The sequence below is a fragment of the Semicossyphus pulcher genome, unplaced genomic scaffold (assembly GCF_022749685.1).
Source record: "Semicossyphus pulcher isolate SPU_LCO1_2020_fin unplaced genomic scaffold, fSemPul1.0.p SCAF_19, whole genome shotgun sequence".
NCBI lineage: Eukaryota > Metazoa > Chordata > Actinopteri > Labriformes > Labridae > Semicossyphus > Semicossyphus pulcher.
In genome coordinates this window covers 10,891,840-10,905,677 of record NW_027211692.1, presented here as the reverse complement: position 1 = coordinate 10,905,677, position 13,838 = coordinate 10,891,840, and the positions used below count along the sequence as shown (strand labels likewise).

General features: G+C 41.9%; 1 protein-coding gene across 1 annotated transcript in view; it reads right to left on the bottom strand.

Moving 5' to 3' along the window:
- plch1 (phospholipase C, eta 1) overlaps positions 1–13,838 on the bottom strand; it is a 58,333-nt gene that overhangs the window by 28,201 nt on the left and 16,294 nt on the right. Inside the window, exons 2-6 of the mRNA XM_069668817.1 lie at positions 11,700–11,846; positions 8,307–8,550; positions 7,864–7,993; positions 3,476–3,646; positions 2,769–2,862 (exon numbers count right to left, since the gene is read on the bottom strand). Coding sequence (XP_069524918.1) covers positions 2,769–2,862; positions 3,476–3,646; positions 7,864–7,993; positions 8,307–8,550; positions 11,700–11,846 — 786 coding nt within the window. The remainder of the gene's footprint in view (positions 1–2,768; positions 2,863–3,475; positions 3,647–7,863; positions 7,994–8,306; positions 8,551–11,699; positions 11,847–13,838) is intronic.

The window sequence follows — 13,838 nt, the reverse complement described above, 5'->3', positions numbered from 1 at the left end:
TCTTTTAACAGTCGTATGTATGACAATGTTTGCCTTGGAAAATGTAAACAAAGGCTGCGTGCAGTTAATCGCTTCATCTGACACCTACCCCTGCAAGTGGTTTCAGGCATTAAAAATATCTAAAAAGAAATAATCAATCTTGTCGCTGATGGTGTGGTTTGCTTTTGTAGCTCATATAGAGTAAACAATTTATTTCAGTCTGTTTCATAACCAGCAAAAAACTCCTCACAGGAGCTTTAAAGAGTTCGGCTTAGTCATGTCTGTAGGTAGCAATGCCGTAACATTCCCATCAGCCTTAGCTCTACTTTATGTAAAGTAATAATTAGCAACTGTTAGTGAGCTAACAACGAAACTAAGATGGTGAACATAGTAAACGTGTTACCTGCTTGATATCAGCATGTCATCGTTTACTTATGAGCATGCTAGCAGGCTGACATTAGCGATTAGCTCTATGCTCAGATGTGCACACAGCGCTGCTAACATGGTATAGCATGGTCATATTAGTCAATTTAGATGTTAAAAAGGGGAAGTCTGTTTCACAGGTCATGGTGGAACACATGAAAGTAGTGTACATATGGCTTGTCATGGCTGCTTCACATATATATATATATATATATATATATATAGCAACCAATGTTGCCTATTGTCACATATCAGTTGAAATGAAACACAAACAGGTTTCTATTTGCAACAACCATCGACCAGATCACACCGCGCACCGTTTTACAGCTCCTCACAGTCAGATCTACAACATCTCTCTTTAAGGGCCGCTTGATCTCCAGGAAAAAAGCAAAGGAGGACAGACCAAACCACAGCAGAGGGGTTTGAAGCTACAGCAGAGGGGTTTGAAACTACCCTAAACCACCCTGGTGGATCTACTTCACACAGCCAACTTTATTTTGGTGCTACAGCATGAAGAGGACTGAGGGGGAAGAAAGCATCCTTTCATCCAGAGAGGAGGGATGAAAATGAGACGGGAATACCGAGAGCAGGAGATAAGCCAGGAAGCAGGAAAGGCAGACTGTGGAGGCGAAATGGAAAAATGTGATGCACATATTGGGAATATTTATGCTATGGGAAGTCAGTGATCATACTGGACATGCAATCTCATCATGGTGCCATCATGGCTGAATCCAGATTTGCTGTGTGACATGAATCCTTATGAGCACTACACTGGACGCCACATTCAAATGCTGTATGTAACGGCTCATCACACTGTGAATGTGTTTGTGCATTACCGTCACATCTGTGCTCAATGCATGTTTAAACACCCACGTTTCATGCATGTAGCGAAGACATCAGACATAGTGGCCTGATCAGCCAGACACACACTGTGTTAGCCTTCATGCCTCCAACAACAAGATTAGTCTCACCCCTCCTCCTCCCTCATTCTCATCTCCTCTCCCCAGACTCGCTCCTCTTTCTTTCTGTCACACTCTCATTTTCTCATTCCCACAGCCCCTATTTCCCAATTTTCTCAGTCAAACCAGCCTCCTCAATCCGTCCTCCTTAATCTCACCCTTCAGTTACATTAGTGCCACATAAAATGACACTCAGAGAGGAGCAACTGCCAAAGTCAAAGGTCCAAAGAGGTCATTGTTTAATCTTTTCAGTAACTCATTTTCAGAGGTGGAATTTACAGAACATAATGACAAGATAGTCTCAATAAATGTCACTTCAACTGGTGCATTTACGACCAATGTGGATGACATGATTATTCACTTGGCCTTAAATTAAATAATTAGACTTTATGAACTCCAAGGATTAATTTGGCAAATGTGGAAACATTTTATGCCATACTTACATGGCCTTGAACAAAACCTTGAAGACCCCCTCCAGTGGAAATCAAGTGTTTAACCTTGTCAACATCTCCATGTGGTGTTCTTCATGTGCTACAAGGCTTATCAGGGACAACATAAGCATTCGTCTCCATGGCTGGGCCTGTCTGCTTTTAAACTGCAGTGTATCAAGGACAGGCTGAACAACACGTTTTCAGATTGGCAGGTTTGAGACGTAACAACCCTAAGGAGCCAATCCCGTTAATGGATGGGGTGACGCTATGCATATCATTATGTGCAACCTATGGCAACCACATCGACGATGCGCAAGCCAGCTGTAACCATCATCGAAATTCACGACTGACTACTAACGCTTACGTTACTACTACTGATTACTACATTTCAAGCTAGCTAAGTTTCAACAAGTTGCCACTAAACGATGAGACGTGTTTTGTTTTCACGACAGAGGGGGCGGTTGGACATCAGCACAGTGGGCGGGGACTAGGCATCGACTGATTATTATTATTATTAAAGGGAGGGAAAAGGAGGAGATTCTTTGGAAGGATTTTTACAAGGTAATTAAACGTATTTTGCAGAAAAAACATCAGACACAATTTATTATTTCAAGCAGAGCATTCTATACATCTTAAAACATGACTGGAGCTGCTCTTTAAATTTTCTGTGATGGATTTTTTTACTTGGATGTGTTTCAGGTCCACTACCTCAGTCGCAAAAGCCTGGGGGAAAAGGTTCGGGTTCATTACAAAAACAAGCCATTTTTGTTGAACAGCTTTATCATAACTCACATTCTACAGACTATTTATCATTCAGTGTTTATAATGGGGAAAAAAGTGGCGTTTGCACAGGCTAATGTCTCATAACCACAGGCCTCCCGAGAAAATGGCACAGCAGAAAAATGATGTACAAATACAGGGAGGAGAAAAGAGAAAGGACTGGGGGAGCACATAAAAAAAAATGGGAGGAAGTTACCTTCAATCCCCATGACGCCTCTTTGTTTGTTCTCGTCAGACATCTCAAACTTCTCGATGATTTCTGCCACAAACTCTGGAGTCACATTAGTCATCTAAAGAAGAAAAAATATGAGGAAAAATACATATAAAGTGCCTGTTCAGACTCTTTGACAGACAGTAAATAACAATGATTTAATCCCGGTGTGTATGCTTAATTGAGTCAGAATAATTTCCAGTTTCCGTAACACATTTGTGGTGCTCTAAAATTAACTGTCAGCCGTGTAAAACAGCCGTGTCTGAGTACAGTATTAATGCCGAGCGAGGCAGGCGTCAGACAGTAAACACAGCATGATGAAAAATGACACCATTGTTGTGTAAGAGAGTGAAACACAAAGAACGCTGCAAGAAAAATGGGAGCAAAGAAAAACTGTAAAGAACAAGTAAAGGGCTCCTGTGAGGAGAACCAATTTTAGGAGTGATAGATTGGCTTAGTGGAGCAGCTTCCTCCGGAGAGACAGCCGAGACGGAGAGAGTTACATGATGTTAGACTAAAGAGAGGGAGGACAGGAGCGTGATCAATGTCTACACTCAGGCTGCATCTCAAACTGACATGGTGGATCGGAGAGAAAGTACTCTTGATGTCTCATCATAAAAATATATCTTGTTTAACATCCCTGGCAGGAAGTTTTTGTTGGATCTAAACCCCAGACAGGTGTGACCTCCGACCTTCTGCTCGTTGCGCAGGAAGTTGGCCAGCTCCTCCGCTGTCAGGTGGTCCTTCCTGTCGCTGTACGCCATCATCAGCAGGAACAGGTCCCGCCTCATGGACATCATCCTGTAGAAGACGGAGAACTCCTCGTACGTCAGCGTGCCCTGCTGGTCGTCCGTGTCTGCTTCCTGTGAGGGGAGGAAGTCAAATATCATCAGTGACACATCGAAAGCTACACGAGGTCATGGCTTGCAGTGTTCAGCTTTAAGTTCTGAGGCGTAAATTACTGGTCAAGTGTTTTACGGTGGGATGTGTAGATTATATTTTAAGAATCCAGATGAAATGTCGGCCCTTACTAGGTTTTCTGAAGAGATTTTTTTTTACAATAATGTCGGCAAATATTCTTATCTTACTTTACAACACATGAACAAATGTTTTACTAATAACCCTGACACTTTGGGGATAATAACCTGAGGAAAAACAAAAAATGATCAATGATGGCAGTAGCCATACATGTGCAGTAAGAGTACAACTGAACTGTAAACGTCACCAGAAAATTTACATTATTTTAGATTCTAACAAAACAGATTGAACAATTATTGCAAATTAATTAAGAAAAAGTAACATATATTTTATCTCTACTCTGTAGGCATGACTCCCAGCATGCACTGGGGCCAGGTGCTCATGAACATAAGTTTCATGTCATGTGTGTTTCTGCATTGTTGATGGTGTTACTGAGTTTACAGGAGTTTACAGTGTTTCCACACACATGAATGTGATTCCACTGCTCGGGATGTTTTCAACTGTTACCATCCCTGTTTGAATGCAAGGATAGATTTATCGTTGATGGTATGTCTGTTGCTGCTACCATGAAAGCTAAAGTGTAAATTGACATTTTCTTCCCACCTGTCAGCTTATATCTAACTCCTTACTTAAAGACCACCTCCAGTGAACATCAAGTGTTTAACCTTGTAAACATCTCCATGTGGTGTTCTTCATGTGCTACAAGACATATCAGGGACAACATATGCACAGTCTCCATGGCTGGGCCTGTCTGCTTTTAAACTGCAGTCTACCAAGGACAGGCTGAACAACACGTTTTCAAATTGGCAGGTTTGAGATGTCACAAACCTAAGGAGCCAATCCCGTTAATGGATGGGGTGACGCTATGCGTATCATTATGTGTAACCTATGGCAACCACTTCGGCGATTCGCGAGCCAGCTGTAACCGTCATCGTAATTTTTGATTTTCGATGGCAGAGACGTGTTTTGTTTTGCGACGGAGGGGGCAGTTGTACATTTGCATAGTGGGCGGGGACTATGCAGATTTGTGAATTGTTTAATGAGGGAGAAGGAGGAGATGCCTTGGGAGGATTTTACAAACATGACTGGAGCTGCTCTTTAAAACATTTCTATTAAAAAATAAATACATTTTAACAAACCAAGTGTTGAATGTAATTTTCGGCTATTAAACCATCCGGATCCAAACAGTGAAATTAACGCTAAAATCTCCAATTTCTTGGGCAATTCAGAACCACTTCAATGATAATCCTAGCTGTAGAAACAGTCGACCAATCAGAACTCAGTAAAGGAGAATGAGAACGGACATTTACTTTGGACAACACTGAAACACTTGAACATAGCGTCTTTCAAATAAGAAATAAATGTGCATCAGTATAAATTTACTAGATCCATAAATCTGCATCTAGTACATGTTATGACAGTTTTTGTGTCGGCTGCAGATTGTGGCAGGATGGATAACTCGACTCGAAAGCCACTGTTTCAGGAAAAACAAAATGACTTCTCTGCTAACAAGAAATCAGCTAACACGAACTCCTGTCACAGTGAATGACTGAAGTGATACATAACAACAACTCAGTCTGATTATTCGGCTACAATAAACTTCCCAAACCCGTGATTCTGTAAATGATGAGGCGGTATCAGCCCTTTCAATACATCAGTCAATGAGCCTAAAATAAGAAAGATCTCAGCTGTGGAGGAGTGCATTTGGGAACAGCTGTGCACATCTGCAAAGCATCTTTTTCCTGTCATGTATCTCACACTGACACAAACACAACACAGTCTCCATCTTTCTCCTTCCTAACCTCATATCTCTCTACACGCTGCCCGAGGACACACGCAGCCCAGCTCACAGCTGATTCTATCGCTCCGCCCGCTCGCCGGGATCCCTCGTCTCATATTACCTGGATCTCACGGGGGCCCATTCCTCTCCACACCAAATCTAATAATACCAGCTAATGCTTCCATCACAGTGCCGTAATGAGCTCGCTGTGGGCAGCGGGGACTCGATCACAGAGAGAATGTGCACGCAACCAGCAGGATAAATCACTGGGATGGACTTCATCACAAATGCATGGACAGAAAACAAAGACATTCGGGGTATTTTAAGCGACAGCACAAGCAGCTCAGGCCGGCACGCCGCTGTCTGCCAAAGCTGAAATGGAAATAGTTAAACAAAGGAAACCTCCTTCTTTTCTGTGCCGGAAGAGAGAAATATTTTGTCCTGCAAAAATATACTAAGAAGCTAAACCGCTAGGGGTAAAAAAGGAATTTTGTGTGTATCGTTTTATAATCGAATGTAATAAAAATACATGTTATACACATTTTTAAATGGCACACCTTCAATTACAGTTACATTTTGTGAAGTTAGATGATGTTTTGATTGCTGGTGTTACCTTGAACAAATACAGCCACGCACTATGTAAATCTAGCCTATTCCTTTAATTGTTCTCAATAGCTGACATAGATTTCTTACCGTCTGTCTGTTGACAAAAGACCCATTTGTAATCTTGAGAAAACTGTCTACAACTCACAATTAACAGCACAATCTCATTACAAATTAACTAGTTGGGAGGCTGTAGATTAAAAAGTGTGTTGTTGAACGCCTCCCGTGTCCCCGTCCCTACAAACCAAAATCTATCAAGGAATCTGCTTTGTGGGCTAAATTGAAGCTAAAATTCAAATAAATTATGCGTCAGGAACTCCATTTGTGTAGAAGCATCAGTGCGTAAACAGTTCGCATAAACAACAACATACCACACACATGTATCGCACACAGCATCCATACAGCAATCAACAGTGGTAAATGAAGCGTGTAAAACGTAATAAACAAAACATAATGAGCGATAAGAGATGTTTAATTGCTGTTAAATAAAATAATTAAACTGTTCATGAGTCTGATGGATGTGGGCACGACGCTTGACGTGACCTCTTAGTCCTGAAGGTGAGTGATCTGTATCTCAGACCTGACGGCAGATGACTGTTTTAGCTGTGTGTGTGTGTGTGTGTGTGTGTGTGTATGTGTGTGTGTGTCGGAGGCTATTTGTATTGTATTTTAGTTTAATCTTTCTGTTGTAAATGCTGATTAGTGGTTCCTGCTTCAGTCCGACTATTATACTGCTCAGTGTTATGATTTTGTTAAGTGATTTGTGATGGATGTTAGATAGGGACCCAAACCAGGCTGTTATATATTAAAGGATGACAGACTCAGTGAAACTGTCAGGACTGATTAGTGGACTTGACGTCTGCAGAAATTAGTTCTGAAGTTCTAAAAAAAACCAAACAGATTTGGCCCCAAGTGACCTGCAGTGAAAGTCTATTCTCTCATTGGAATAGATTACTGACCTCTCCTGTTGTTTCAGACACATTTTCTTACTTGCCTACCAAAACACAACATCCTTTCTGCACACCTGCTTCCTATGTCGCTGTCCTTACGCTGTCGGCACAATTTCCAGCTTGCTTTTAACCGTATCCCTGATTGTCTTTGTGGCCTTTTTGCAGCCCTGGCTTCGCTCTGGCACAACCTGATCCTTTTAGTGTTTGCTTCCTGTCTGACTTTATTGCTGGTAGCAACTTTATTTTTGTGTTTGTGGTGGCGAATACACAACAGAACAAAGCAAAAAAGTCAGTTTTTGAATATTGAAAGTTAATTAAATACAGCATTGTCTTACTGCACGCGATAACCAAGATTAGAAAGCCAGAAAGAGCTAAAAGTGGATTTCTAACATCACTAAATATGACTTCTTTTTTAAATATTGAAGCAGCACTCTCCTTACTTACACAACTTTAAAAGTTTCTAAAAGTGTCTCTCTCACGTAATGACATGAAATATTCCTCGCACATTTATTTGAATTTAAGAAATGCACATTAATGTGATGTCAGTGGCCTGACATATTTATGCAGAAGACATGTAGGGTGTTCAAATAAAACATTAGCTCCTTTTTAAATTGCAGTAAAGTGCTTCATATACTGTATGTCTGGAAGTGTTGCAGATAGCTTTTCAACAATAAGTGTAAGAGCAATTTACTGTCCAATCTAAATCTATAAAAGAGAAGTCTGAATTAAAGTTAGTAGTTAATGAAGTAAAAAGTCTTCATGTTCTGACCTGAAACATCTGTTTGACCTTCCTGCGCGGCAGATTGACGTTCAGCTTGTGCAGAAGTTGGTAGATCTCTTCGATGTTCAGGAGGCCGTCCCCGTTCTTATCGGCCTCCTCGAACGTCTGCTTCAGCCACGTAACACACACACACACGTGTTAAGGAAAACAAGGTTGTATGTGCGTTCATAAAATAAAAGCATTTCAACTCTATATAATAACATTTCTAGTATCTTAGCTAGCATTCAAGCTAATTAGGGGGACGAACACTCCAGACTCTCTGGGCAAGACGATGCGCCAAAGCTGGATGAACACAAATACAATTACACATCACTTGTCATCCATTAGTACTGCATATTTGTTTTTGCGAGAAAAATCTCCCAAACCAAATAACATGGACCCAAAAAACTAAGTAAAGTAACTTGTGTGCAGCTCTGTCCTGTAAAGGATATTGGTCGTGCGTGCGCTGCCGTTTGGCCAGCGAGTCCTCGTCACTGATCCCGGCCATCAGGTAGCGCAGGCCGGTTATCCAGGTTCTGGCTTCTTCTGCGTTTGACGTCACCAGGTCCAGGGACTCCATGTGGTTTCCATGGTACACCGTGAAACAGCAGGCCGGGTCGAAGCTGCCGTCTGCGTGCCGATGGAAGATGTCTGACTGGCCGCCCTCCGTCACTTTGTACAACGAATCGATGGTGACTGACGGAGAGGGGAGGTGGGGAGCAGAAAGGACATACCAGTTTATTAGTATAAGGATTTTAAGTGAGGCATTTCAAACCCACATCCATCCACTTCTTCCACAACTGTGTATTCATCTGCTGCTGAAAATAGTTCCCAAAAAACGCACAGGTAGCCTACTTATGTTTGGATAGTGTTTGCTTAAAAAAACAGTGCCCAGCTCCTTAAATTGGGACCTGTGGACCCTTTTAAAATAGTTAAACTATTTCTTCAGTTATTCTGTCTTCAGTAGGAATGAGCGGTTCTGGTCTCAGAGCAACAGAAAGGGTAAAAATGTCAGAAAATATCAAGGCACTGACTTCAACAATGTTGGTTTTGCTCTTTTCCTTCATATTGCTGACAATAGGAAACATATAAAACAACATTCTTGACCTTTAATACTGCAAGCATGTGCACAACAGCTCCCACTGCAGAGGGCAAATTAATCAGTCGCATGAAAAGTATAAAAACTGGAATAACAAGGCCAACAAAACAAGCAAAAACATGCATGGCTTTTACGTCCTGCTTTTCTCTATCTCTTTCCCGAAACAGAAAGCCGATCCTGAAGGCGTCAGAGTGCATCACGGTTTGATGAGATTGGAGTAAAACCTCAGCAGTCTTTGATTCTGTGTCTTTGTTAGAGAAGAGAAATAGCCCACGGTAAACTGACCTCTCCTACATATTTACACACAAGTCCTGTCCGTCTCTTCCCCTCGCTCCTCTTCCCTCAGGTGTGACCCTGAGTAAACTGTGTATCAATGAATATTTCACCGCGATCCATCCCAAAATTATTCACGTCCATCTTCCAAATTACACTCAGCTTTCTCATCCCTTTACATAATCTCATCTCTGAAATTCTGCTAAGACGGAGAGAAACAATATGTAAGCCTTGTTCTGATCCTGCTGCTCAGACAGATAACACACACACACACACACACACACACACACACACACACACACACACCACAACATAAGAAAGAACTGGGCAGCTGCTGTTTCTCTTAATCATGTCAATGGAGAGGATCAAAGAGGCTTATCTTGTGCATACATACACACAAACTGCCATGTATACAAGGACAGGACCAGCAGCCTACTGAGGCACAGATGTATGCTTCAGTAGGCTGATACATAAAGCCAGCGAGGTAAACAAGTGACACTGATGTTTGAGTGGGCTCTGAAATATATGATGTTAATCCCCTCACAGCCAGAGCCGTGAGGCTGCCTACAGTTTTAGAAATTCAACACACTTTCTGAGGAAAAATATTGTACAGGTAAAAACTATCTGCTAAGTGCTTTGTGACATGATATGTGGTACAAAAATACAAAAATAAAATTGACTGGTTTTGTTTCTGTAGTTTTAACATGATTTCTAGCATTTATAACGGCGATGCCCTCGCCAAAGTCACTGTGGGGTCTCCGAGTCGGGATGATGACAATCAGAAAAAAAGTTCACTATCATTAATCTTGCAGCTTGCCAGATGAGTTAATTAACAACATTTTCTATTTGTAATTATAAAAAAATGTATCAGATTACCTTCAAAACATATTTTTTAAACTTGTCAACACATTTTTAAGGATGCAGGGGTGTCACTGCACAATACGAGAAAACTCATCTTTACGTTGCTTAACATTGCAATAACGATATGTGATAAATAAACACATTTTAAGATTAGATTTTCATGTAAATAAATGTCTGTTACGTCACTATCTATCGCCGAATGAGGTAATACAATGGTGATTCAGCCTGTGTCCCACTGATGAAAGCTTTTGCATTTGCAGTATATAGTATTATTACAGACTGGGTGTCTGTGGCGACTTTTGCGGGAAAAATCACAAGCGGCGCCCAGTTAGTGACGTGTTTTCCATCAGCCAGCAGTGGTTGGTCTGCCAGAGAGGATAGGCGGAGCTAAGCGGCTGCTTTTCCGGTCTCTGCAAGTGTTGCGAGTAAACAGTAATCTACTATGGCTGAACAAACAAAAAAAAGATCGATGACTACAGATACAACTTCAACAATAAGTGAAAATCCAAAGAAAAAGAAACAAACTCAACGCTCAGATGAAGGCAAACAGTCTGAAAAGGAAAGCGACCGTCAGCAAGGAAATATCAAGAGTTACGACTGTAACAAAGGGAGCCAACCGTGAACGTCTGGTTAAATTGGGAAGTGTACTCCTACAATTACTGTATATTGCTGTAACTTGTAAGTTGCCGCCCAAGTGAAAGAAATTGAAATGTTTGGTTGTCAGTTTAAGGACTGCATATTAGCTTTAACTCTTTCAATATCTGCTGTTCTGTATGTTTTACACAAGACCTGTGTTTGCAATATGTCCCTCCTGAATGCAAAATAATTTTAAGAAGCAGTTTCGGGGCGCTGGCGCCCCATATACAGAGGCTACAGTCCTCGACGCACTGATTGCAGGTTGGACTCCCGGTCACTGATCATTTGGTGCATGTCTTCACTCACTCTCTACTCCCTACATTTCCTGTCTGTCTTCAGCTATCCTATCAAATAAAGGCAGAAGCAGGCAAAAGCCCTATAAATAATATTTAAAAAACACTAAATTGACACCAATTCATCTGAGGACAGCTGATACCTGGCTTTGGCTTCATCTGATCGCATCAAGATGGTGTGAAAGCATTGCCATTATACCCACGGCGCCATCCAATAGGTTAAATCTAAGGATGCTAAGCGAGAAAGCACGGCTTATTTACATTAGATCATTTTTCTTAATCATTGCAATACGTTCAGATGTCCGCAATGTGTTTACTGCGAATGCTCGTATTACGATAACGAAGAAATTGCAATTTATCGCGCAGCATTACGGCGCGTTCAGTCTGCAGATATGTCGCTGCACATTAGAAGAGAATTGGTCCACAACTACAGCAAGTGCAGAGGGACAAAGTAAGATATGGTTGTAGATGTATAAAGTGTGATCATTGCTCAGAAGTTCATTTTGTCTTCAAAATAAGTTAAAGTTTGTTTCTTGCTTCATAGATTTCAATAAAGACGCTTGATTCATCTCTGAGATTAAACTGATTTCAGCCCATAAGTGTAATTATGTTTAGGACTATAAGCAGCAGCAACGACAGGCGTGTGATGCAGAGTGTGTGTGTGTGTGTTCATGCATACTCACTCTTGGCCTTCTCACTCTTGCGTGACGGCTTCCAGCGGATGCAGGAGCGATGTTCATCCAGGTAGAAGAGTCTCACCAACCCTTTGGATCCCGCCTTCAGCTTCACCATCTGCGTCCCGGACTGCATCACACTCATGCATCGCTCCACTGCAGAAGAAGAAACAGACAAACGCACGTACAAACATAAGCACTGGGGTCAGAGGAGCACTATAAAAAGACAAACAGGGAACAGGTGTCTGGCTTTTTTTGTCCTTTCTCAGGAAGAAGCGAAGCAAAGTGTCACAGCGTTGACAATTAGCGGCGCAGCCAGCAGCTGATGTGAGTCCAAACTGCAACAGAGATGCTTCTGTGTGAACGGACAAGGCTGCTTTCTGTTACCCGCTGACCTGCTGCAGAGAGCAATGGAGAAGGAAGAAGAGAGAGATCCCATAGAGAGAGACAGAGCTAATGTGTGTCTCTGTTAAAAGCTTCACTTCGGCCTGTTCAAAAGGAAATCTCTATATCGCGCTGAGGCAGGCGGAAGCTGCATCGGGGTAAAGGGAAGCCCACAATGAAGTCGAACAGTTGCAGTAAAGACATAAAAAAACCTCCAACAAATACTGTATTTAATTTGTTACTTATTTCAGCAGATTTTATGTCTTGGGGTTTTGAGATATCCGTCTCTTTTATCTTCACAAACTTCCCAGTGTACAATTTGCAATGGGACTATTTATTTGGTAGAAATCCAATTAAATCTTTCCAGTTGGGGTTTGTGAATCCGCCAGAGCAGCAGGATCAATGATTTTGGAATAAATTAATGTTGTTCAATCATAAAATGGAACAAAAGTTGCGCATATGAATTTAAAACTCTCCACCAGGCTACAAACAACCAGACAACCGGCAGGTTTTAGAGGTAAATAAGTTGAATTAAGTCCTTAAAGAGGGGGTATTATGCCGTTTCACATTTTAAGACATATATATAATGTTACAATGTTGGATGTCCAGACTAAATTTGGGTGAAGTTTCAAATCTGTAAGTAAAAGTATGTTGGAGTAATCCCCTGCTAAAAAAGTCTCTATGAGCACTTGCTTTCAGACAGACTTCTCCAGGCGCTTCACTCTGTGATGTCACAAAGTGGAGGAAGTCTATATTTGGCCATCTGCCCGAGACACAGCAGAACTTCCTGCCCCTGGCACAGTTCAAGGACACACCCACCCAGCAGCTCAGTCTGAAATTTTTTTCACTCCACAGCTCTGCTCAACAAACTCTGCTTAACAAGTTGGTCAAGAATGTCTTGAAGAATGTCTTGAAGAAAGTGTTTGTTGCTGTGAAGGAAAGACGTCAGTGTTTACTTTCCAAAGGACAAGAGAAGCAGACGTTCATTTCAAATCGAAAAAGTTTACTCTTTGCGACAACTCTGTGACACGGCGACAGGGTAGGAGGCGCGCCTCAAGCACTGAGATCTGCCCTTTGGCAGACTTTGGAGAGCTGTCCAATCAGAAGAGAGCGGGCTTGTAGGGGCGGGGTTTCTTAAAGGGACAGAGCTGACTGAGTCGTTTCAGGCAGAGGCTGTATGAGGGCCTGCACAGAGCACCTGTGTGAGAAAAATGATTTTTTTTAAACTGTAAATAATGCTACGCTACTCCACAGGTATCACAGAGTAAAATACGAGACTTTAAATTAGCATAATACCCCCCCTTTAAACAGGCTAAATTGAATGACGGCTACGTGTTGCTTCTGCATCATGCCTGTTTTAAATACTGTCGTACACCAACACACTTGCATGCTGATTGCAAACCAGTGTTTAGTCTTTTCACATTGAGCAAAAGCAGAAGACAGCTCTCCTTCTGTTCCGGCAGTGGATAATTGTACTACCGCATACACAGGATGGATATATAAAAACTCCATTCCGAGCAGCCATCTATAGGCGAAGGTTCAATTGCAGAAGCTTGAAACGAACAGAAGAACGGGGGAGAAAGAAAATAAGGGCGGAGTGCTCTGAAGAGGAGAACAGAGGGCCTGAAATGCTGGTGAGTTTGATTGCTTCAGCGCGTCCACCATCGAGAAGGATAAAAGACGAAACTTCAAGCCTTTTACTTTTTGTGGCAGCTGGTGGCAGGAGAAGAGACGAGGACGACAGCAGAGACACGGCGAGATTTC